Source organism: Xenopus laevis, chromosome 1L, assembly GCF_017654675.1.
Source record: "Xenopus laevis strain J_2021 chromosome 1L, Xenopus_laevis_v10.1, whole genome shotgun sequence".
Lineage (NCBI taxonomy): Eukaryota > Metazoa > Chordata > Amphibia > Anura > Pipidae > Xenopus > Xenopus laevis.
Genome location: NC_054371.1, coordinates 73,757,957 through 73,784,327, shown reverse-complemented (window position 1 = coordinate 73,784,327; position 26,371 = coordinate 73,757,957). Strand labels below are relative to the sequence as shown.

The 26,371-nt window shown below is 35.6% G+C and overlaps 1 protein-coding gene across 4 annotated transcripts in view; it reads left to right on the top strand.

The window, feature by feature from the left end:
- ndst4.L (N-deacetylase/N-sulfotransferase (heparan glucosaminyl) 4 L homeolog) overlaps positions 1-26,371 on the top strand; it is a 152,747-nt gene that overhangs the window by 25,502 nt on the left and 100,874 nt on the right. For all 4 annotated transcript variants that reach the window (XR_005967009.1, XR_005967005.1, XM_041590435.1 and 1 more), the window contains exons 2-3: positions 938-2,147; positions 22,279-22,366. Coding sequence is in view for 2 of the 4 variants with exons in the window: in XM_041590435.1 (XP_041446369.1) it covers positions 1,167-2,147; positions 22,279-22,366 (1,069 nt within the window). In the remaining 2 variants the exon portion in view is untranslated. The remainder of the gene's footprint in view (positions 1-937; positions 2,148-22,278; positions 22,367-26,371) is intronic.

Here is a 26,371-nt window from a genome sequence, read left to right as displayed (position 1 = left end):
TAATGGCAAATCAACAAAATGGTTAATAAGGACACACTAGATTTGTGTGGTGCCAGTAAAGAACATTTTACTGTACTGCAATATAATAATAATAGTTAATTAACAACTGTAATAGTTTTCATGAATTACAGTTAAGCGAGAAAGGCAGCTCTTTATACACATAATTCTTGCAGTTTTACCCCAATATATGTATGGATGAGTTCAAAATCATTGTGTGTTTACATGTGGGCTGCTTTGATTTTTTTTGCCCGGGCTGCTTTTTACTCCCAGTCTGGCTTTACTTTAATTGTTGGACAAATACATATTTAGTTACTGTTTTCCCTTTTTTAATATCTTAATTCTAGATGTTTTCACTGAGTGCAAACAAAGGAAAAGAACAATATTAAATGCATGAGTTCAATATGCCCACTAGCATCCGCTGCCCAACTTGAGGAAGAACCTGAGTAACGTTTGTGCTTACGTTCTACAGACCATTTAAATTAAGTAAAATAATAGGGCATGAGCAGCATCATTAACAGAGTCTACAAATGGAAACTGGAACTGTATCTTAATGGCTTGAGAACTGCAGAAGAAATGCCAAGAAGAGTTGAATCAGTACCAAAATGCTACTGTATTTCTGTTTAAGGTAATGCAAGACACAAACTGGGGCTCATATCAACACTGGGCAAATTTGCCCATGGGCAGTAACCCATAGCAACCAATCAGCGCTTGACTTTGATAGGTTGCCATGGGTAACTGCCCACAAGCAAATTTGCCCAGTGTTGATAAATTACAACCCAGTGGCTTCAGCACCTGCATATATTTTAAAATCGTATTCTGCAGATCATAAATCAGGAATTGCAGCTACAAACTGACAGCTACTTTCATACTGCAAATGTTTTAATAATTTTATGATAATAATTTAGCAAGTCTCATTTTGTATGCTTATATTTTCCAGGTAATGTCAAACTATTTCGTTGATCGTAGAAATCCTTTGGATGGAAGAAAAATCTGTTTCACTTATCAGAACACACCTAAATATCTGACTGAACTTGCCTTGTAAGTTTTACAATACATGAAGTGCAATGGTCACATAGGCTTCTGCGAGGAGTGCAAGGCCACTTCTGTGCTCTGTTCACAAAGCCTCATTATGAAAAAATAGAGATTTACAACATACGTGCTGAAAAATGAATCTTTTTATAAAGCTAAGAAGAAGTTTCCGAACACTTGCATTACTCTTAGTCACGTTCTGCCTGGCAAGTATTGTCATTTCAGCCTATTATTTGTTCTCTAGTCACAAGCAGGGAATCATCCTTGTTGAGACAACTGCGCAAACTGAATGTGGTGATGGAAATGTATTGCCTTACAGAACAATCGAGATCAAGACGGCTAAACCTATTGATTCTTCAAAAAAAGATCTTACCATTTTACTTTTTGTAGAAAGCCAGTATTCTCAGCTTGGACTGGACATTGTAGCAATTCTTGAGTCCAGCAGGTTTCCATATCATATATTGATTGCACCAGGAAAGGGAGATATACCTCCTCTTACAAAGGATGGTAAAGGCAAATATGCAATTATTATATATGAAAATGTTTTAAAGTATGCATCAATGGACTCCTGGAACCGAGAGCTTTTGGAAAAATACTGCATTGAGTACAGTGTCAGCATTATTGGGTTTCACAAGGCTAATGAAAACAGTTTGCTGGTTACTGAACTAAAAGGATTTCCTTTAATTCTTTACAATAATGTTGCTCTAATGGACTGTTTTGTAAATCCAAATTCTCCCCTACTTCACATAACAAAAGCTTCAGTAACTGAAAAAGGACCACTGCCTGGAGAAGACTGGACAGTTTTTCAGTACAACCACTCCACTTATGAACCTGTTATATTATCTTCATTACAGTTACAGGGAACAAATTCACAATTACTATCTGGATCTTCCCAATATGCCACAGTCATTCAGGATTTAGGTCTTCATGATGGAATTCAGAGAGTTCTGTTTGGCAACAACTTGAATTTTTGGCTGCACAAGTTAATTTTTATTGATGCTATCTCTTTTTTGTCTGGGAAAAAGCTAAGTCTGTCTTTAAACAGATACATTCTTGTTGACATAGATGACATATTTGTGGGTAAAGAGGGCACTCGGATGAATATAAATGATGTAAAGGTAAGCTGTTGCATGCAAGATCCAATAATAATAAAGGTCATTGTTTCTACCATAGTATACATAGATTCCTAAGCTTGTTTCCTCATTATAGGTCATATGGAAACAATGCATTTATATCATTAATACAGTATCTATTCCTGCCAAACAACCTTTGACTTTACTTTTGCTAAAGGTAGCATTAATGTTGGCTTTATGCTACAATCTCTCATTTTAAACAACACAAATGAATTAAAAAGTAAACAAAATTTCCAACATATTATAAAAGGCCAAGATAAATATAAATGAAGCTATGACAAGGCATTATGCTGACTTTATTGAAGACCTGTAGGCTGCAAATTTTTTATAATGCAAAAAATATAGAATTTTTAGCATTTTTTTAATTTAAGAAATTATATTCTGAAATGTACTAATGCCAAATGAAGAAATATATTTTATTAATTGCTAATATTTAATTTTATGAATTGTACATAGTACAACACTGTTCTACTGAGCGTATAAAGTATGCAGGTACCTGACCTTTCCCACTGATTTAGCCCATTGTACAATATTAGCGTAACCCTTTGCTGACACCTTTTGTAGAATGGAGTTACACTAACTTCTCTTCAGTAGCCTGAATTCTCTTTGCGATTAGGGTGAAAGATCCTGGGAACTGGAAGTTACAGTGTAGTGCCTCCACCTAGGGCACTAAGGACATTCACCTCTGGAGAATTCCACCAGGAAAATAAACCACACAGTTTGTAGTAAACCAATATAACTTTATATAAAAAAAGATAAATGAAAGAAATTGGGCAGTCTAATACATAGAACACTCCTGCACTGGGGACCTAAATCACTAGTAGTTTTCCCACTGACTGTGTAACTAATACAGTCATTTTATAACACAGTGCCAATCACACTGGAAGGGGGTTAATGACCATACAGTTTAGTTCAAATGCAATGTCCCTTCCAAGAGCTCCTATACCCCAGGTAGCGCTACATTTTACATCTTTGGACTTAGTAGCCACTCCCACATGGCAGGTGCATGCACAAGACCTGTCCTCACACAGGGGCCCCACACTTGTAGCCTTGCCAATGTCCTCCCTTGGGTGGTCCACTCACCGGGGTGCTCTAAGAAGCAGTCACAATGGAGATTATAGGCAGCTCTGCAGCAGGGTCAATCTCAACAATGGCACCTTTCATCTTCTGAGTCTCTAGCAGCTTGGCATGAAACAGGATGGGCTCTCTCTGTACTTCTAAAGCTGCAGACTTCTCATTCAGATCTGAACAGCATGAAACAGAAGCCTGTCTGCACTACTGGACCATTTCACACTCTGCTTCTGGCTGGATGCTGCAGCAGGGGATCTTTTATAAATTCTCCCTGCCACCCCCTTAGATTTGGCTCCAAACCCAGGCACCTCCTGGATCCTCCTCTTTTTCCCATATGTTCTCTGTGGCTTTCAGCCAATTGGTCGCTTTCCTGTAACCGGGCTCTGTGATGTCACAGGCAGAACAGGGGGAAGGGCTGTCTGATTCCCTACTTTAGTCTGGCCACCAAACCTAGGGTTTTGCAGTACTGTTCTCATACTTGCAACGCTCTTTTCTGCCACAGAGAAACTCAAGTTAGTTCCAAGGACTTTAGAGGACAACATCTTACAAGAACAAATTCCAATTTTATTTTAATTTCAGATAAAAAAGACTCAAAGACAGGGAAAAACAGATACAACCTGCTCCCTTGCAAAATAATATATTATCATGGGATTATCATGGGATTCGTGATTGATGAGTCCCATCATCTGATAATCTCCAAGTCCACAGAGTGAAATATGCATTGTTATTTTTCTTATCTTAATATAACTGCTATATCTTAACTGTTTGTGTCTAGTATAAGGTCTGGCTTCAGCCACTGTGATATCTGAATGATTGCTGAATAGCACTGTTAAAAGCGGTGTCTTTCAAATTCCATCCTGTGATACTTCCTATGTAAAATAGATATAATTTCACTGGAAACAGTGAGCTCAAATCTAAAACTTTACATGTCACAGATTGAATGATGCTCCATGGGGAAACATAATACACACTGTATACATCTGTTTTCATTTAAAGAAAGGTCAGTCACAAAAAAAGCTTTATCGTTTAAAAACGAGGTTCTGTATAAGTAACCAACTTATCTTAAGCTTTACATGTGCGTTATGATTTTTCTTTAAATGCATGAGCTGATGAGGTAAACAAAGGCAATCTTCCACCAGGCAGTAAATGAGAAAAAATTACTTAGTATGTTGTATATAAAGTCTTACGCGTTTCATGTTACCAACACTAAATATACACATTTCAAAACAAGATATTTAAACATCAGTACACCAATCACATAACACTTCCAATTTACCAATTAACAAATCAGCATCCAACAGTCAATTAAAGGGATCCTGTCATCGGAAAACATGTTTTTTTCAAAACGCACCTAAAGTGCAGGCACAAGTCACATGACTTGGGGCAGCTGGGAAATTGACAATATGTCTAGCCCCATGTCAGATTTCAAAATTGAATATAAAAAAAATCTGTTTGCTCTTTTGAGAAATGAATTTCACTGCAGAATTCTGCTGGAGCAGCACTATTAACTGATTCATTTTGAAAAAAATGGTTTTTCCCATGACAGTATCCCTTTAAGAACAAACAATGGTGTTGAGCCTAAAGCCACACCCACTATGAGGGAATGGGTGCCATATTGGTACACCTCAATCCTGAAGCCAAATCAAAACAAAACCAACTTTATTAGAAAAACTTTAGAATAGGGAAGACTGTATATGGACATATTAGAAATTACAAGACACATCATATTCATTGTTCAATCCTTTGGAAAATCTAGTAGCCAACATGAATATCCATTTTGTTTCTATATGTAGCAGCATCTTAACTTTATCGCCTCCTCTTTGATCAGGTATTAGCCTTTGTATTTCTTGTTTCATAAAAAGTCTAAATTTCCTGAGAAACAAATGTTTGGCCACTGTGGTCTCAGATTTGTTTTTTATATTAGTTATATGTTCCCGTGGTCATTCTTTTAGGGTCCTGCTGGTCTGTCCTACGTATTGAATACCACATTTTCCACACATTATCAAATACACCACATATTATAGTATTACAGTTAATACGTGGGTAAATTTTGTATGTTTTGTTAGTGGTTTGTGAGAAATGTTATACACCTTTTAGCTGCACATCTATAACAACCTTTGTGTTCCAGCCAAGTGGGTCTCATACCAGACTTTATTCTACTCTGTGACAACATATTTCTCAGAGATAAATTTACACCCACTTTGTATGATTTCCTCTAGAATAGGATCTGTATTAAGTATATGAAGATGTCAACTTCTTCGAAAACATACCCACAGCAAACATAGCTTTGAACTGATTTCTCTGTTTCAGAGGATGCTAGATAGCAGTCTGCCACAGAATCCCCATGAGTTTTGCAACTGTCTTATTACAAAGGCATTATTTGCGCCCTCTCTAATGATATGTGTCCAAAATGACTACCATGGATTTCAGTGAAGAAATCCTATTATGTGACTGGTGTTCTTAATGGCATCATCAATCACTTGAGTTCAGGCTGTATTGCTATACTGTCCAAGTACTGACTCTTACTAGTTGCATTGTGTGCTTATAGAGGTGACTTCCAACCTGAAACACATTTTTAAGATACACTTGAATAGCATACTAGCATCATCAAATTGACTTTGAGCCATGAATCTTTTGATTGGGTCAGTATGAAAACTGTAAATTCTTATGGTGAATTCTCTGTTCTATGTAAATCCAGTCTTATATGTGCTGCGTGCTTAGCTCCATGCTAAGGGTTAGCTCATGGTGGGGCACATTTTATGTTCTAAAAAAGGTAGGATTTAAAAGGGTCCTTCAACTGTTCCTTTTTATTTCTGTATATGGTTTAAATATTGTGATTTCTGGTTGCAGGTCCTGCGCTCTGTAAAAACATGGTTATTTGTTGTAAACACTGACATTTACTTTATTTTCTCTTTCTTCTTTTGGTAGTCGTGGTTAAAAAAGTGCATGCAATGGTGTGCGCTTTGCCTCCCTGCAAAAAAATCTTCAGAGGGGCCGGTGCACTCCGATCCCCATCCTCCCGCCCACTTCCCATCCCACCTCTGCCCCGCCCATGTCCTGCCACCACCGCCCACTTACCACCCCAACTCCACCCACTCCCGCCCAACTCGTGCCCCCTTCCTAGCTGCAGGTAAGAAAGTGGCTGGGGAGGAGAGGATTTTTTATTAGCTATAGAGGAAGCAGACCCCACACTCTGGGCCCCCCAGTGACTGCAGGGTGGGTTATGCACTGAGTGCATGTTTATAAATGTTTGTTCTTTTACTATGTTACAACCCAAACAGTGAATATTAGCAATACTAAAGATTAAGATGGCAGTACAGTATAAGGAAGGAAAATAACAAAAATAGGAAGTGAAAAAGATCAGAGGAAATGATTTAAGATGAGACTGCAACCAAGTTTGATAAAGAGCGCTGGAATTATTCTTCCTCTGTAATAGATTCTTAGAAGGAAATCCTTTAGTGACAGCCTGATGCTGAAGATTTTAATCTTAAATTTGACTTTGAGTTTTTGAATATGCTTTAGAGTGCAGATTGCAAAACCTATAAAAAACATCTTGCGCATTAAAGATGTTGAATCTGACAAAAAAAATGACATTTCGCATTTCAAGACAAAGATCGGCCAAGTTGTTTTTCTTTGCATGATAATATGAGAAAGGCTTGTGAAATGGCAGGGGACACAAAAAAAAATCCGTCATTTAAGTTCAGCACAGTAAAAGATGTGATACGTATACTATAAATGATGGTGTTACATGAGCAAGGATGAGCCCAAATAATTTTCCATCCACAATGTGGAAAAAGTATGTGTTGGGCTCTAATGATATTTAATTATCCATGTGATGTTATATTCATTAGTAAAAACCTCAAGGTGCTTCATATTATTGGTCAAAAAATTTAAATAGTTGTACTGTGTTTAGGGAAGACTGGGTAATTTAAGGGGAGTTATTTATTTACATAAAATACAATTTAATGTAAGATTGATTCATATTTGCACTATTCACTGAGGGTTTTTTTTTTTTGCAATTTAACACCAGTCATAATTCATCAACTTGCTTGAAAATGAACAGAAACCTGTTATTTGCAAGTTTTTGCTCAACTTAACAAAGCCATGATTAAATCAAATTGAGATTTTACATAAATATGCAGCCAAAAAATTGTGATCACGGTTAATTGCAATTGTGCATTTTTTTTCCTGGATCAAGTGAATTTTTATAAATCTGCCCCTTAAAGTTGAGTATAAAGTATGAAGAACAAAAGGGATTAGAGACCATGCTTACATTTCATTGATCATTTTTTGAAGAAGAAGACACCTAACCATTCTAAGTCTGCAATAATGGTTACTAAAAGTATATCTGTTCAGCACATTGACTGGGGGATATTAACAAATAAAAGAGAAAAAAACGTCTTTTCAAATAATACAGTGTAAATTGTACAGAGTACAGTGATACATATTAGGAAACAATGGCAAAAGAAGAAAGGCCAATCACTGTGCTTAATTGAAATGTAAGGAAAGGAAAACAAAGGCATTAGACTACAACAGGTCAAAACTACAGGTCAATTCATCATTTAGAAGCAGTAGAATTGCTAACAATAGCAAAATAAACTCCCAAAAGTTATTTTAGTAGAGTTTATCAACATTAAAAATATGAGGGCTGAGAGTGCCCATTTAAATTATATTTTACATTACAATATAGCAGCCATTGTCTGTGGGCTTACATTTTTGTACATACACAAAAATATAACATCAATTATATAAAACAGGATGGAATAAATTCTGTCTTGATAAAATAGGTCTTTAAACAGTTTATTTCAGTTTTAGACCAATATTTAGGTTCCCCCTTGTTTGGCTGATAACAATTAAATGGAGAAAATCCAAAAAACTTATACATTCTCAGCCTAAGTGAAAAAACAAATTCTTTACATACAGTTCTGAGTATGAGTTAAGAATGTTATCTGAGGGATTGTAGAAGGAGACGCAGTATTAAATAGAAGCACAGTAAATTGGCCTTTTAATAATAAAATGCAAGAGCTATTTTTATTGATTTATTTTTAAAACATTTTAAATTACTCAGGCAGTTCACAATCCTTGCTACTGTACATCTTGCATCTTTCAGCATTAGAAAATAATATAACACAGAGCCCCAAGCGATAATTTCTTAAAAAGTCATATTTAGTGATCACAATATAAGCTATAGAGGGAGGGGCGATCCTGGCCTTCCTTTTGCCCCTCAGCACTCACCTCTTCAGCGCCGGGGGGGGGTTCACATCGCTAGTGCAGAGAGCACTCTCTGCACAAGAAGAGCTGAATTTCGAGGTTGAAAAACTGAAATTTGGTTGGCTTAAAGTTGGAGTTGGAGCGGCATTTTTTTATTTTGTCACAATAGGTCAACTTTTTTATTTTGTCACAATAGGTCAATGTCAAATGTTTTGGGGTATTAAACTCAATTTGCTGTGGAGCCCAGTAACATTTAGTTACTCCACTACAAGCACAAAGTGTCCGCACAGACCATACAGTATATGTATTTCATATGCAACATTCAGATGTAAAAGGAGTTGGGGAGCAAAACAAGCATGACAAATGTTCCTGGAGGTACCAAATAAGTGCTGTGATTGACCGTTTAGTAGCCTCTATGAAGATTAGCAGTCTACAGGGTCTTCTGTTTGGCAGTACACCTAGTTTTTATTCAACCAAAACTCACCTCCAAGCCTGGAATACAAAAATAAGCACCTGCTTTAAGGCCATGGGGAGCAACATACAAGGGTTCTCACGAGTCACTGGTTGGGGATAACTGAGTTAGAGGATGGAGCCTTGTAATGTTATAGAAAACTAAAACAGAAATTACACACTTCCCATGATCCCATTGTAACTTAGCTTCAGGGCTTTCTATTAATTCCCTTTTGTTTGCCAAGTGTTTTCAAACTAGATATTTTAAATAGTATACCTCATTGCTTATTTATATTAAAATTAATATGTCTTTTGGATAGGATTTAGCATGTAATATCTCAAACACACGAGAGTTGGGTACAATAAACAAAAAAGGGAAAATAGACAGTAATATTGTTTATTTGACTTCTCTGTACCCTATACTGTATATACTGTGGAAGTGGGCTGGGTCACCAAGGTGGCAAATTGATCTATCTAACCCTATCTGGCCTGGGTAAACAATGGTTCTAATGGCTAAATAACAACCATAGTCATAATTCATTTAGTTTGTGTTCTATAATAGTGATGGGGGAATCTGTCCTGTTTCCCGTTGCTGATAAATTCAAGAAACGGCGAAAAGTTCACGAAACACATTGAAGTCAATGGGCGTCAAAATTATTTTGATGTAGTCAATTTTTGACATGAGCGACTATTTTGTCCAAATAGTTTAAAGTTAATGGGTGGCCGAATAATTTTGACATGCGACAATTTTTATGTGCGCGACAATTTTGACGTGCAAATTTTCCCCGCAGTTCCGCGAAAACATTTGCGGGTGGTGAAGTGTAGATATTGGCTGCAAATCCTTGCCTGCCAAATAAATCACTATTCTATAACACAACTTTTTTGTAGTAATGCAAGCCACTTAGCTGGATATACCATCATATTTGTCACACAGTTACAATTCATGTATTTATTACATAAAAATAAACACTACATAAGGAACATATTCATAACAATGTACCTATGATTATATAGGACTGATTATATACAACTACCCTATGTTTCTTTTATTGTATTGGCAGAAAAAAGTAAATAATTGCCTAGTAAAAGGTTTTAGAACCATAATACTCTATATATTGCATCTGGCTCACACAGCCACACCCGTCTCCTTGCAAAATTAATGGTGTGCCAAGTGTGCCATGCGCTATCATTAAAATTAATAAGACAATTTGTGAGTACATTACCTTGAAGAGCATCTCTTCAGGATATGAGAATAGACTTCTGTTGACATGCTAATGATCCCCTGATCTCACTTAGTACTCGAGTAAAAAGCATGGTCATATCTGTGGAATCTCTCTACTTCTACTGAAGCAATACATTTAAATTATTTATAACTTTATTACACCATGAAGTGTTATTCAGGCATAAATATATATTTGGTCTTAGGCAATAACCTTCATTATGGTAGTAATAATAGTATTATAAAACCTCATAATAACACTCTTTAAAAAGTATTTAACGGTTGCTCATTTTATTAGGTTTCACATACAAAGGTAGCTTAATATTTGAGTTAATCTTAAAAAGAATAATTTTCAGATCAAACACATTAATCATGGCTGCTACCACTACAAATTTATTGAGCTCTTTATATCTGAGAAAACATACAGTTATTAAGATGATTTATATGTGATTATCAGGGTAGTGCTTTAAACAGCATAATGGAAAGTGAATTTGATTTATTTTTCCCATCTGGTATCACACAACGCAGTGTAGAAGTTCTGCATATATTTTGCCATTTTTTTTCTTTTAGCTTTTATATTCTATCAATACCTTCAGGGGAGCAAATTTTTTTCATTAGTTTTTAAACTATTATACAGTAATTCCTGTTGTGCAAATACAAACTAGATTACACAAAGTGACACTTGATTTTATATGTATGCAAATGTGGATCTAAGAGTGGAGATATAGGAAATGACAGGCCTAATATGGCAAGTTAGAACATCATTGTGTAACACGCTGGAAATGTTTTGCTTTAAAAATAGAAGAGGGAAACAATAATTACTGCCCATGCATTTTATCTCATGGATGATAAAGCAATATATAATTGTGTTGATTTATTGATGTCTTCGGGAAATTATTGTTTTTTCTCTTCTAGATACCACATTAAAAAATGAAGCATTTAAATGTCTCCCAGCAATGTCTTCAGTGATCAAGTAAAAAACAGCCAGCCATAGACAGCTCTAACAACATTTACACTTTATTTAAAAAGTAGCATCTGTTATCAGGAAACTCATGCTATCTTTGGTTATCTGATCCCATTTGCAATTTAGGATCAATAGCCTACCTTGAAAAATGTACCTGTAGGTGAGTGACAGATAACATGGTAGAAATCAATTACCAAAGCTCAAAAAATTGATGTAACTTGCCATATTCTTACCCCCAATGTAATACTTCTCTCCAGAGTTCCAAAATACAGTGGCCCAACATCAAGAATCTATAGATGCAAAATGCAAAGGGTACCACCACCTTTAAGTAGGTTATACAATGTATAATGTACAATTGAATAACTGAAGAATATGATGTGGTACAATGTGACTTTTTGTTATTCATCTTGAAATTTCTTTTCATCTTGAAATTTCCTTTTACTGCTTTTATTATATCTCACAAATTAAAGAAATCATGTTTGTCCCTAGATAAAAAAAAATGTAAATATTTGCCCAATTGAGAGTATATATTTGAACCTTGAACAATGTGAGTAATTGAAATAATAACCATTAAATACTTTATACTTTCATTAATTGCCATATACATCAGTGGTAGGAGATGGTATGGCATGTCCAGTGATATAGGAGGAGACTGTAAAAAAAATATGGTGCCGCTTTGACCAATAAGACTCTTTTATTGATACGCATCTGTCAACAATTTGCTGAGGCTTTTTATCAACATTCAAATTTGAGTCATTTTAGAGCTTTTGTTCTACCACGAAATGTTTTTGCAGTTTGCACACTGCGTTCTGTCTTCCCAGAATGGGCACACACTTCAGAGCAGAGAGAAGCACTCCCCAGGGCACAAGTGCTTGGTAAGGAGCTAGAGTTCTAAGGGGACTGCTCTTGCACTCTAGCATTTATGCCCCAGGAAATAAAGACCCCTGGGGGCAGATTTATCAAGGTTCGAAGTAAAAATTTTAATTTTAATTTTTGATTTTTTTTTCATGGCCAAAACTGTCAAATTTGACTAGGGAATTCTTAAAATTTGATTCAAATTTTTATTAAAAATTCAAATTAGATTTTCGAGATTTATCATACACTGGCCTTATAAGAACTCAAATTCGACAATTCACCACCTTAAACCTGCTGAATTGCAGCTTTAGCCTATGGAAGATGTCCTGGGATCAATTTGGAATTGTTTGCAGGCTTCCCCTGACATTCAAATTTTTTTCGGAGAAAAAACTCGAATCGAGTTTTTAAAATTCAAATCAAATTCAATTCGAATTCGATTTGAGTTTGCGGGTCGATCCTATTCACCCACCTTTGAAAAATTCGATTTTTTAATAAATTTCTATAGGTCAAATTTTGAGTTCATGGGAGTTTTACATAACTCCCATGAACTCGAAATTCTACCCTTGATAAATCTGCCCCCCTAGTGTCTACTTTGGTAACCTGAAACAATTAAGGGGCCGATTCATGAAGCTCGAGTGAAGGATTCGAAGTAAAAAACTTCGAATTTCGAAGTGTTTTTTGGGCTACTTCGACCATCGAATGGGCTACTTCGACCTTCGACTACGACTACGAATCGAACGATTCAAACTAAAAATCGTTCGACTATTCGACCATTCGATAGTCGAAGTACTGCCTCTTTAAAAAAAACTTCGACCCCCTACTTCGGCAGCTAAAAGCTACCGAAGTCAATGTTAGCCTATGGGGAAGGTCCCCATAGGCTTGCCTAAGTTTTTTTGATCGAAGGATATTCCTTCGATCGTTGGATTAAAATCCTTCGAATCTTTCGATTCGAAGGATTTAATCGTTCGATCGAAGGAATAATCCTTCGATCGTTCGATCGCAGCATTTGCGCTAAATCCTTCGACTTCGATATTCGAAGTCGAAGGATTTTAGTTCCTAGTCGAATATCGAGGGTTAATTAACCCTCGATATTCGACCCTTCATACATCTGCCCCTAAATGTTCCTAGAATATGGAGGGGAAAAATAATACACTTACCTTTAATATTTCTATTAGACAAAAAGGCAAAATAAAGAGAGAATATATACTAATCCTTTAAAAATAAAAAAGTCAAAAAGAAAAACCTGCTAGCTCTCTTACACTACATAATTAAAAATAGCCACATAAGAGAACTCAGTTTATCCTAAAACTGATTGTGATTAAATACATGCAACTCCACAGGGTAAGCCCAGCCCCTGATAATACAGCTCTCTGTTCTCTAGCAATTCTGTATAGACTTCTGCAAAACTATTAACGTTTCATTGCTCTGCTCTTGTTGTGTCAGAAAATAAAAAACACTAATGAAGACTTTATCTGGCAAAGGAAGGGTGGAAAGAATATAGAGCAACATCCAGATAACATACTGTATTATGTTGCCACAAACACTATAAACCAGAAACATAATTACATTGCAATACAAGTATTCTACACCTTTTAAATCAATAAGAAAAAGAAACTAACACAAGGATGATATTCCTGGGAAAGCAGATTTCATTAAATCATGACCACATCAAGCGGATGTCAGGTCTTCTAAACTGAACAGTAACTGAAAGTATCATTAATGTAATTATAATGGCTATATAAGGGTTCTATGTTTTTCCTTTGGATTTGTAAATTTTATTTGATCTATTACATCAAGTTGGTAATATATTACAAACTACAAAATTTTTGTTATAACCTTGCTATTATGTCTCTAATATGTTGGCCACAAGCTTCCTTATTGCCTCCCAAGTCCAAAGTATTAAGGTGTAGTACTTAGGAGTTGCAGCATACCAGCCACTTTATGCTAGTCACATAATAGGGTTTTTTAATTATGTGGTCCAAAAGTGCAGAAAGGTGAATTCTTCTAAAGAATACAGTGGTGCCTTGTTCAGCAGCTCTGTATTCATGAGTGGGGGGGGGGCACGTTTATATCCCCTTACTCATCTGGACAGGCTGCAATAGAGCAGGTGGTAAGGATAGGCATGCTTTCCATCTGACGACGCTACACCTTGTGTGGGATTTTGTGTGTGTGTCATAAGTGCAGCTAGAATTGATTTTTGAATGAGAATTAGTGTCCTTGTACTTCTGTCCAGAGTCACAGTAAATGACTTCTCGGGGGTTATGTACTAAACCTCAATTTTTTTTCTGGTTGAGGTTTTCTGGGAAAAACTTGAATTTTTCTAGGGAAAAACTCAAAACTAAAATTTTTCAAGATTTATTATACTCTAAAGTCCAAATCCAAAAAATAGACCATCTCAACATTGTCAGATGTCCCTTTTACAATTTGAAGATATCATAATCTGTGCTTGGTTTCATCTGATAATCCTAAAAATTTATGGTGATTGAGCGATTTGGGTGTCGAATCTGAAAAATGTGTATGATTTGAGTTTTCGCTCCAAAGAGTTACCCTAGAGTTATTTTTTTGATAAATTAGATACAATTGTGGATGGGAGTTTGGTTGAGTTTGGTTTCATAAAAATATGAGATAAATTTGAGTTTTTTATAAATAAATAAATAACCCCCTAGTCTTTTTTCTCTTTCATTTATTTTGAATGTTTAATTTTTAAATGTAATGAACTGCATAAAAACAGAATTTGTCAGAAGAAATGTTATCAGTTAATAAGTATATTTAGAAACTTGAGCAAAAATAGAACAGATGGAGCAGAATCAGCAAAACCATGCACAGGCATACCATGTGCTTTTACTAAAGCTTTGCTCTTGTGCAATGTAGAGAAAAGCATTGCAAAGCTTAGTGACACTACTGATATAATTGTATGCATGTTTAGATCCACTTGGATCTTCAACTGAATACAGCTGTGTATTCTTGGAGAATATGTTTAATTACATTAATGAACTGCCATGTATGTGTTGTATATACTGTAGGTTTACAATATACAACCATATGTAAGTGTATTTCATGTTAAAGTAAATTTGTTAAGTCTGCAGAAAAGACCGTTACTTTAGGGTACCATCTGCTATGTGGAGGGAACATAGATTTTTTTTTTCTTTGAATCCCATTTTTTTTTTTATTGCATTTTGTTATAAACAGGCACACAAGGACATCATATACCTTGAATCAAGAACCTAGTGAGAATATTGTCATAGCAATAAAAAGTTTATGAGAAAAATATCAAAATAAAATATGTTATTCACAAAGATGGCTTATAACTTTTTATATCATTTATATCGTGCTGTCAATAGAAAGTAGAAACTCTGGGCTTCTCTTCTATTTTAATGATTTCTCTGCAGCTTTGGAGAATAAAATACAAATTATGAATCCTAGATTCACCTGGTGAACAACAAAAGTTAAAATGGGAAACAATTTATGGGCCAGAGTAATAAACAGGTGGCCCTGCACATCTGGCACATTGGCTCAGATTTCATATGACATGCAGGATTATTATCTTTTATTTATACAAGCTTTGCAGAGATTATAAAGTACATCAGCCCCTGCCCAATTTTTTTTTCCAATTAACCTTCTTCTATATTTTTGGAGTGTAAGAGGAGATCAGAGTAACTGGGGATGACCCAGGCAGAAACTGGATATACTTTTGTTGCTCCTTTACAGCCCCATTTTTGGAATCCCATTTACTAACCCATTCACCTATTGTATACAGGATTTAATAAATGATGCCCAAACTCACATAATTAACATGCAAGACATTGCACAAAAGCCAATGTCTACTGATTGCCCTGTAAAGAGGTATTTACCGAGCTATAGTACTGTGTATGTTGGACCCCTTGCTCATTTCATGTTGTCTTATAAATAAAGCCAATGCCAAATGCAAAATCCACCTCTCAACTATCCTATTTTTTGCAAGACAGTTCTGATTTTGACAGCTCAGCCCGCATTCCTGGTTTCACTGAAATGTCTCGCATTTATCTTTGATTGTCCGTAAATTTTTATACGCGCGACTATTTGGTCCAAATGCATTAAAGTTGGGCGTCCGAAAACTTTTGTATGTGCAATAATTTTTGGATGCGCGTCACTTTTCTCCGAATTGTAGTCACAGTTCGCTTGCGGCGCAACACAAATTTGCTGCAAATTCGTCAATCACTAATCAGGAGGGAAGTTACAGTATGTACAATGAGCATACTTACAGTATTTGAGCACAGTTAACAGTGTTTGAGAATGCAGAGAAATGCATTGTATTATATTCATTATATTCTCACTCTACAAGGAACCAGACTTTCAATAAAAATGTTTTGTACAAGGCTTACTGAAATTCTTTGAAGTAGTACATACAATATGTCACTCTACTCTTATTTTGCTCTGCTTTGCACATACAGTGATAAATAGTTTGAAGAAGAACATAGGAAGAATTGACACCATTATGTGTAAAATCACATAACCAATGACATCGCACATAGGGGCATATTTATAAAAGCTGTATAAATAAATGCTGTATAAATAAACCTGAGATTAAATATATCAAACATCACCATGGACACACTAGGAAACATATAAATTAGATTTCTCTTACATGACCAGTGGCATCTTTCACAGATTTCTTGCAATACTGAATCAAAAAAATCCTTGGGGGCCAAAGTAATGAAGTAGTGAAAACATTAACTTTAGCATTTTCAGTTTTTTTTTGTGAATTTTAAATATACTTTGTGAAGGCTTTAACTGATTTTTACCTACTGAACTATGAAACCATTTATTACTGCTATGCTTATACATAACGTAATCATTTTTAATCGAATTGGCATTCATTTTATTAAATTGTATTTAACCCTTTCCCTGCTTACATTTTGGGGCCGATTCACTAAATTCGAGTGAAGGATTCAAAGTAAAAAAACTTCGACCATCGAATGGGCTACTTCGACCTTCAACTACGACTACGACTTTGAATCGAAGGATTCGAACTAAAAATCGTTCGACTATTCGACCATTCGATAGTCGAAGTACTGTCTCTTTAAAAAAAACTTCGACCCCCTAGTTCTGCAGCTAAAAGCTACCGAAGTCAATGTTAGCCTATGGGGAAGGTCCCCATAGGCTTTCCTAAGTTGATCGTTGATTCGAAGGATTTAATCGTTCGATCGCAGAATTTGCGCTAAATCCTTCGACTTTGATATTCGAAGTCGAAGGATTTCAATTCCTAGTCGAATATCGAGGGTTAATTAACCCTCGATATTCGACCCTTAATGAATCAGCCCCTTTATGTTATTGCAAGGACAGTAGCGGCCTGCTGATGCAATAATCTAAATTTCTGGGTTTAATGTGCGGTGGATTAAAAATGTTGACTGAGTGATGCACTATTCCTGTAGGAAAGGGTTAATAATATAAATATATGTAATGCTGTCACTTGAGATTTGCTCTGGTCGAATAAGGTTATGTTCATTGGTTACAGGTTTCACTGTTTCACTTTCACTTTTTTTCCGGTTGTGAAGATTGAGGGGGTTATTCATCAAAATCAGAATTTATCTCAATATTTCCAGCCACAAACTCCGATCTAATCCGCATGGGTTTTTTCGGCGTATTTATTATTAGATTTTCCCGAACATTTGCTTGGCAGGAAAAAAAAATCTGATTTTCACAACTTTTTCGGATTTTTCACCCAGAAACTCAGATTTCATATGCTTTTTGCCCGAAAGCTTCAGGGTATTGCACGAAACCCAGCGCACATCAAAAAAACGTTGGCACTTCTCCCATTGACTTATATGCAACCTCGACAGGTTTAAGATGCCGGATTTTCTAATTCAGACTTTTTCCATCCTCGGTTTTAAAAATTAAAAGTCTGATTTTATACTAAAAAATCACTAACTTTTTGGGATTTTTGCATTTGAAGTTTAGTAAATAACCCCTTTAAACAAGGTCTATCCTTAGAATGCATGCTTTTTTTTTTGTGGCATAAAAAAAGATGTTTATTTAGGGGCAAATTTACTTAAGGTTGAATATCGAGGGTTAATTAACCCTCGATATTCGACTGTCGAAGTTAAATCCTTCGACTTCGAATATCAAAGTTGAACGATTAAATCCTTCGAATCGTTCGAAGGATTTTAATCCATCGATCGAACCATTTTTCTTCGACCCAAAAAAGCTTAGAAAGCCTATGGGGACCTTCCCCATAGGCTAACATTGACTTTGGTAGCTTTTAGGTGGCGAACTAGGGGGTCGAAGTTTTTTCTTAAAGGCCATCGAATGGTCGAATAGTCGAACGATTTTTAGTTTGAATCGTTCGATTCGAAGTGGAATGTCAAAGTCGAAGTAGCCCATTCGATGGTCGAACTAGCCAAAAAAAACATTCGAAATTTGAAGTTTTTTTCCTCTATTCCTTCACTCGAGCTAAGTAAATGGGCCCCTTATTGTTCAGTGAAATAGGATTATCTAAGCATGAATTTGAAGTCACCAAAATATACTTACTAAATTAACATATTTGTAATATGATCAACAGATGGATTAAACAGACAGACAAACAATCATCAATGCATATAATAAAAAATAGACAGATAGGAACTACGGTACATGGCCATGACTTACATTAGCCCCAAGCCTTACTAAATTCCTTGTAAGTGAATAAAAGCAAATGCCTCTAACAATGTTCCAAATCAAGTGGAAAGCCTTCCCAGGAGAGTAGAGGCTATTATAGCAGCATAATTATACACTTGACTTGGGAATGGGGATACTGAAGAAGCAGGTGTCCAGATACCTATGTCTGTATAAGTGTAGATAAACCTCACTGCACTTCCAAAACGTAATTCTAGACTTTATCTAGACAATAATTTCAGTTATGTTCTGAAACTATTCACAAGAAGACCACTCCAAATTGCATTTTAAGGAGAATCAATGTACTGTACATTGTGTATTTCTCTGTAAATAAGAAAATTTGGGGGGAGCAAATGAAAATAGGGTCCTATTTATTAAACAATTATGCAGAAACATTTTTCATTTTTTATTTTAATTATCTCTCTTTTATTGTTAAGCTCAGCGTTTCATTTTAAATCAATTTGTTCTTTGAATCATGTCTGAATAAATGGCCATTGAGATATGCAGCACATCAAAAAAGCTGATGGAATGAAAACCCAGTATCACTTTTAAAACTGAGAAGTGTTTTTTATCGACCTTAAAATACTATAAGTAATAAATATTATATACTTTATTTTCCTGAGTCTAGATAATCCCTTGTAACCCATGTCTAGCTTGTGCTGACTTAGGTTTAGTATATACTGTAATATTTTCTCTCACAAATTGCCCCTAGGATATAAATTTCAGTTAAATGACTATTTTGAGCACTACGCTACACTATACACCCTAGCAACCTCTTCTGTCATGTTAAATCATATTTTGCTTAGAATAAAATTCACGCTTCTAGCCTTATGCATAATTAAAAAAAAAATAACCAATATGCAAATTGTGAGTATGAATATCTAAACCATGTCTTCCTTAACATGACAGAATATGTATCACTCTTGCTATGGGCAAGACTTGATAACCCGTTCACTTTTTTAACCCAGAGGTTATTTGACCTTTAATTAAAGAGAAATTTGTTGTCCTTCTTTCAAGAGAGAACAAATAATGAACTCATTAAAATGAGGCTAGTGTTTGGCCCTAGAGCAGTAAGCGCTGAAGTCTCATTAGCAGCTAACAATTCAGTGCATGGCACATGAATAAAGCTAATATGGCAGAGCAGAATGTCTTGGCACATTCAATTTTAGAGGAATCAAATTCTTATTGTCAGTGATATCCATGGCATGAAGTTTTAATGCACTTAAAGAAAAGTAATTTACCTTCTATTAGTCAGGAATGTTAGCAGTGAAAGCATTAAAAGTTTTCAATATAAACCAAGAAGTACATTGTAGTAGCATTACTGGAAAACAGCAATTTAGTATAAAAGAGATAAGCAAGAGAACTACCAAAAAAATAGTCTTGACCAGCACAAAAAGACAGATCACAAATTGTAATTTAACATCTTCAAAATGACAATTAGAATGCAGAACATAGATTAGGCCTATTTATATATCGAATATTAGTGGGGGTTTTTTCAAACAACAACTATTATGAATGTCATGAAATATATTAAATTAAAAAAATTAAAAATGTAATTTATTAAAAAATCCAAACTGAAAAAGCATTAATGGGAAACGTTGCAGCAAAGTCGCAAAAACTGCAACTTGAAAACCTCTAAAATCATCTGCAATTGACTTTAAGGGGCAGATTTATCAAGGGTTGAATTTTGAGTTCACGGGAGTTTGTAAAAACTCCCATAAATTCCCATGAACTCCCATGAACTCGAAATTCAGAAAAAAATCACAAATCTAAATTTTTCAAAATAATTATATTTTTCACATTCAGGTGAATGGGATTGACCATGATTTGAGTTCTTTCACTAAAAAATCCTCGATTTTCAGGATGTCTCCAAACAACTCCAAATTGATTCCAGGACATCCCCCATAGGCTAAAACAGCAATTCGGCAGGTTTAAGGTGGCAAATAGTCGAAATTGGATTCGTAAAGGGCTAGTACATGATGAATTTCAAAATTTATGATAAATTTCAAAAATTCTAATTTTTAAATTCAAATTCAAAGTTTGATCTTTCACTTCGACACTTGATACATCTGCCCCCAAGTATTCAGAACTGTAGCAGTTTTACCACATAATAAATCCCACGACTTTTTCAGATTTTTGGCATCAAAAAGCCCAACCTAAAATAGTTGTGGCTTAATAAATCAGCCCTCTAATGTTTATAGTGTATTCCCAAAATCTCTTTACTAAATACATTTCCTTCTACAAGTATTGTTATTAGTAATTAATTATAGCAATTAAAATGTGTCGCCAATCTTAACATCAGAAGCGCAGATTGGATCTGGGTCCCATCGAATGGAGACTAAGAAATCCTAATGTAGATAGGCAAGAGTACATCTGTAGAAATCTTATCCAGCCTATTTGGACCATAGGGTCAATACAAAATATCTGCCAATTTCTGATGATAGAAATGCACTAGTGTGTGCCTTGACGGATTCACAGAAAATGAAAATGCAGACAAATTATTTTTCTCATTTTGCGTAACAAAGCATAGGGTGTATTAAATGAATGATTATGCTAGGTTCTACCTACTTTTAGTTTGCACTGGCATCTTGTGGATCCCCTGACTAAAATAATTTTCCAGGCCCTTCTTCTTTCACCTGTATACATGTATGTATATATATTTTGTATTTTAAAGCACAATGCTTACAACATATAAATAAGAGTACAAAAATGTGTACAGATGCACAATTACATCAGAGATTAAATGCTTAGTATTAAGATACTGCAACTTTCATTCACAAAATGGACCACCAATTCTATCTTTCAGACTCAAGGTGGTTTACCTTTTAAAATCTAAATGCCTGTTTTTATTCAAGAAATATGCTTGGGGGTTTATGATTTTTCATAAGTTATGTATAGTTACTTTAAAGCTCTATCTAGCTTTGAAAGGTCAAACTATAAGGCAGACTAGAAATTGCAAATTTCTAATAAATTCAGCCTGCCTCTCAGACAAATACTACTGAACAGAAACTAAAAGAGATTTAACACAGTCATATTTCCATAATACATTTTAAACGTTTCAAGAATTATATACAAGAGCTGAATATCTAGCAAGTTAAACAAGACACTTCATGGACAGACCAGTTTTTGCCTGGATAATAGGTTCAAAGTTCAGACGTGTGATGTTCTTTATCCTGCTATGTATTTGAGACCATTGACCCTAACCATTTACTCCACAGCTAATATTAATAATGCACTTTGGTCATTGTTAGAGGTTTATAAATGCTTAATTTCAGTACAGGTATGGTATCTGTTATCTGGAAACCCATAAAGCTCAGTAAGGATGTTTCCTATAGACTCCATTACAATCAAATAACTAAAATTTTGAAAAATAATTTCCTTTTTCTCTGTAATAATAAAAAAGTAGCTTGGACTTGATCCCCACTAAGATATAATTACCCTTATTGGATGCAAAACAATCCTACTGGCTTTATTTAATATCTAAATTATTTTAAAGTGGACTTAAGATATGGAGATCCAAATTACAGAAAGATCCCTTATCTGGAATACCCCAGGTCCAGAGGACTTTGGATAATAGGTCGCACACCTGTAATAAGGATTGGAAACTAATAAATGCTTATGGGGGATTTGAAATCCACATTTTATTTTGTAATTTACTGTATACAGTAATAGTGATGGTTTCAATAGCTTACATTATTCTTATTTCTCCCTTTTAGGCCTTGTTAGAGACACAAAATTTGTTGCGCACTCAGGTTTTAAATTTCACCTTCAACCTTGGGTTTTCAGGGAAGTTCTATCATACTGGTAAGTATAAAAGCATCCATTCCTTTTTAATAGCATTAATGCTTCCTTTATTTCACTACCACCACAATTTGCTTATGTAACAATACAATGCAGGTCTACATCTTCAATTATGGCCAAATTTTAAGAAAACATAATAAAAGATGCAACGTTTGCCCAAGTCTAGTGACCAATCAACCAACCAGCAGATATGATTAAGACCATATTATAGCCAAGGGAATATTATTCTTTATTTTTCAATTTCATGCAATGGTGTTTAAGTTACATTTACTCTTAAAGGAGGACTGAAAAAGAAAATATGTAGCAAAATCAGTAACAGGTTAAACCTTATGTTTCCAATTCACAGAGGCAGCCCTATAAATAATAGTGTACCCATAATAGACCTTTTGTCCCTTTTCAGAACCACAGAAAGGCACACATGTTAAGATACAGCTTGATAACTTTCCCTACCTATCTAAACTACTCTGTACATTATTTAAAGAGAAGTTATTTTCCATATCCTGGCAATTTTTTTCTTTTTTTTTTTAAATCTTTATTTTTGTCAAGCAAACCAAATGTTACAAAAAATTGCACATGGTCAGTAAACATAGCGCAAATAGATTAACATTTCAATAACATAGTACGATATATACTACTAAGGTCAATATTATCTGCATATAGTGAGAGAGACTAAAAAAGTGGACAAGACAAAATAACCTCACATAGAGCAGACAAATCCGCCTTCGTTATGCTTCCGATAGTAAACAACCTTAATGTAGTGCAATCTGGTCAGAAATAATATATAAAAAAATAGGATGGGGAGGGAAATAAAAGGGGGAAAAAAAAAAAAAAAAGAAAAAATGTCCAGGCTTATCAATACACTGTAAAAAATGCAAGAGAGTACAGGCAGTAGGAAACAGTGTGACATTATGGGGCCGATTCACTAAGGGTCGAATTTCGAAGTTAAAAATACTTCGAAATTCGACCCTCGGATTGAAATCCTTCGACTTCGAATATCGAAGTCGAAGGATTTAGCGCTAATCCTGCGATCGATCGATCGAAGGATTTTCCGTTCGATCGAACGATTAAATCCTTCGAATCGAACGATTCAAAGGATTTTAATCCAACGATCGAAGGAAAATCCTTCGATCAAAAAATCACAGGCAAGCCTATGGGGACCTTCCCCATAGGCTAACATTGACTTCGGTAGCTTTTAGCTGCCGAAGTAGGGGGTCGAAGTTTTTTTTAAAGGGGAAGTACTTCGACTATCGAATGGTCGAATAGTCGAACGATTTTTCGTTCGATTCGTTCGATTTCGTTCGAATTCGAACGAATTTAACCAATTCGATGGTCGAAGTACCCAAAAAATACTTCGAAATTCGAAGTATTTTTCATTCGAACCCTTCACTCGAGCTTAGTGAATCAGCCCCTATAAGTATAGTTCAGACACAATTAAGTACCAAATGAGGCCAACACATGCAAAGAATAGTAAACAAGGATTGAGTCAGGGGATAGCCCCATCATGGTCTGGCAGAGGGCAGCCAACTAGGCAACCGAGTCTGGCCCCTTCCAAATACAGAGTCCACGGCAACCAAGTGGCCCAATGTTTCCGAATAGCTGTTTGGGTTACTGCATGGATCTCTTCAAACTTTCGAACCTCCTCCATTTCCGTCCACCATTCAGAGATAGTAGGTACCAAAGGAGATTTCCATTTGCGTGGAATCAAAATTTTTGCAGCATTCAACGCATATTGAACCAGGGATTTAGCATAGAGGGATGTTGACATGTCATTATGATGCAGCAGTACCGCTGCCGCCGTCTTCTCGATCTCCAAGTGAAGCTGGTCCTTGCAAATGGACAAAATCGAAGTCCAATACTTCTGGATTTCAGTACAGTCCCATAAAATATGGAGCAATGTGCCCCGAGCAAGTCCCAACGCCAGCAGATGTCTGAGACCCCTGGGAAAATTTTGTTCAACTTGGTGGGGGTATTGTACCATCTCGTCAAGATCTTATAATTGCTTTCCAAAATGCGGCAACTCCTAGGACCAGAGCAGGATTTGAGGATCATCGCTTCCTGTTCCTGTTCAGAAAACGGATGATTAGTGTCGTGACCCCATTTAACAAGATGCGGTTGTGAAGGCAATCGTTCATCATTACCTGTTAGGAGTATCCGATAAATGGAAGAGATGTTTCGGTTACCCGGAGCCGCTTGACAACATAGTGATTCAAATGCCGTAAAAGCAGGAGTGTCCACTGTCTGCGCTAGCTTAGGGCGTATAAAACTCGCCAACTGTTGGTAGCGAAAAAGTTCTGTCGCAGGTAGATGAAGCGTCTCTTGAAGTTGCACCCATTTGGGCAGAATTCCTTTAGGGCATAGATGGAAAATTTGTGTTATTGTGCCTTGTTGCCAAAGAGACAAGTAGCCCTTAGATATGCCAGGAGGAAAGTCAGCATTACATACAAGAGGGGTCAACAGGGAATGTGCCGACGTAAGACCATTCTTAGTCTTGAGCGTATCCCAAACATTGAGAGCATAAGTAGAAAGGTGATGTTGTGAATCCGTGATCCGATTTTTCGAAGAAAGCCAAGGAAGATATTGCAGAGGCTGTGTAGAAAAGGTTTGTTCAATAGAAACCCAAGCTTTAGAGTGGCTGTGGTAAGTCCAATCCAGAAGCCTTAGCAAAACACATGCTTGATGATACTTGCTGAAATCTGGCAGTCCAGTGCCCCCTTTAGTTTTAGGGCGCGTTAGAGTTTCAAATTTTATCCGCGGGCTTTTGTTATTCCACACAAAGTTCCGGATCGAGGAGTTCAAAAGTTTGAAGAAATCAAGCGGAGGTTTCATCGGAAGGGCCTGAAACACATATAACAATCGTGGCAAAATATTCATTTTTACTGTATTAACTCTGCCAAACCATGATAAAGCCTTACCGGACCAATCGCTCAAGTCACTCTTGATAGTTTGTAACAAGAAAAGAGTCCAATCTGCAAAATTCTGAGTCAATTGAATACCCAAATATACCAATTTATCTCTTGCCCACTTAAAGGGAAACTGATCCCTAAGTGCCGTAAAAGTAGAATGAGACAAACTGATGTTAAGCGCGCTGGACTTGTCATAATTTATTTTGAAATTGCTTAATCTGCTAAAGTGTTTTATTTCAAGTAACAAATTGGGCAGCGTAACAACAGGTTGTGACAGCGTGAATAACAAATCATCGAGCAATTTTTTTCTATATCTGATATGAAGATGAAGAATGGTTTAATACTGCTGTAACCTCTAGTGTACGACATTGCACAGGGATACCATTCACAACAATTGAAAGCTGAATGCATTAATAAAGCCTTCTCTGACTGTTTGACCCCAAACTAATATCTAATGCCAACAAAATACACTTGTATACACCAGTGCAAGGTGTGAATTGAATTTTAGGGGATTATTTATCAAAGTCTCAATACAATAAACTATATTTTCTGTAAAAAAACTCTGATCAATCCGCTTATTTATTAATACACTTTCCCGAAAAATTTGTTATGGGAAAAAAATCACGAAGAATACTAATTTTTCACAATTTCTACCTGAAAACTATGACAGCGCAGATCAAAAAATCTTTGGGACTTCTCCCATTGACATATATGCAAGATTTTAGGATTCCGATTTTTCCCATCCTCGGGGTATAATAGGTTCTGAAAAATTCGTGTTTTTTTAAAATACTGATTTTGTACTAAAAAAACGTGAATTGTTATGATTTTCGGCATTCGGAGTTTGATAAATAACCCCTTAATGTTTAATTTTATAGGAACAAGAACTTCCCAATTTCCATTTTTAGAGGTATTTTTCCTTTAAATGTATATTATTAGCCTTTGTGAATTATACTGTCTTTTTTAACACAGTTTTTAATTACAAATTACCACTCTGTACACACTTCCTTCACACTCTTCTAGCATAATCTATTATACATTGATCGTTTTTATGAAACTCACAAACAAACATATACAGCATAATTCTTAGTGCTGACATTTTTCCGGT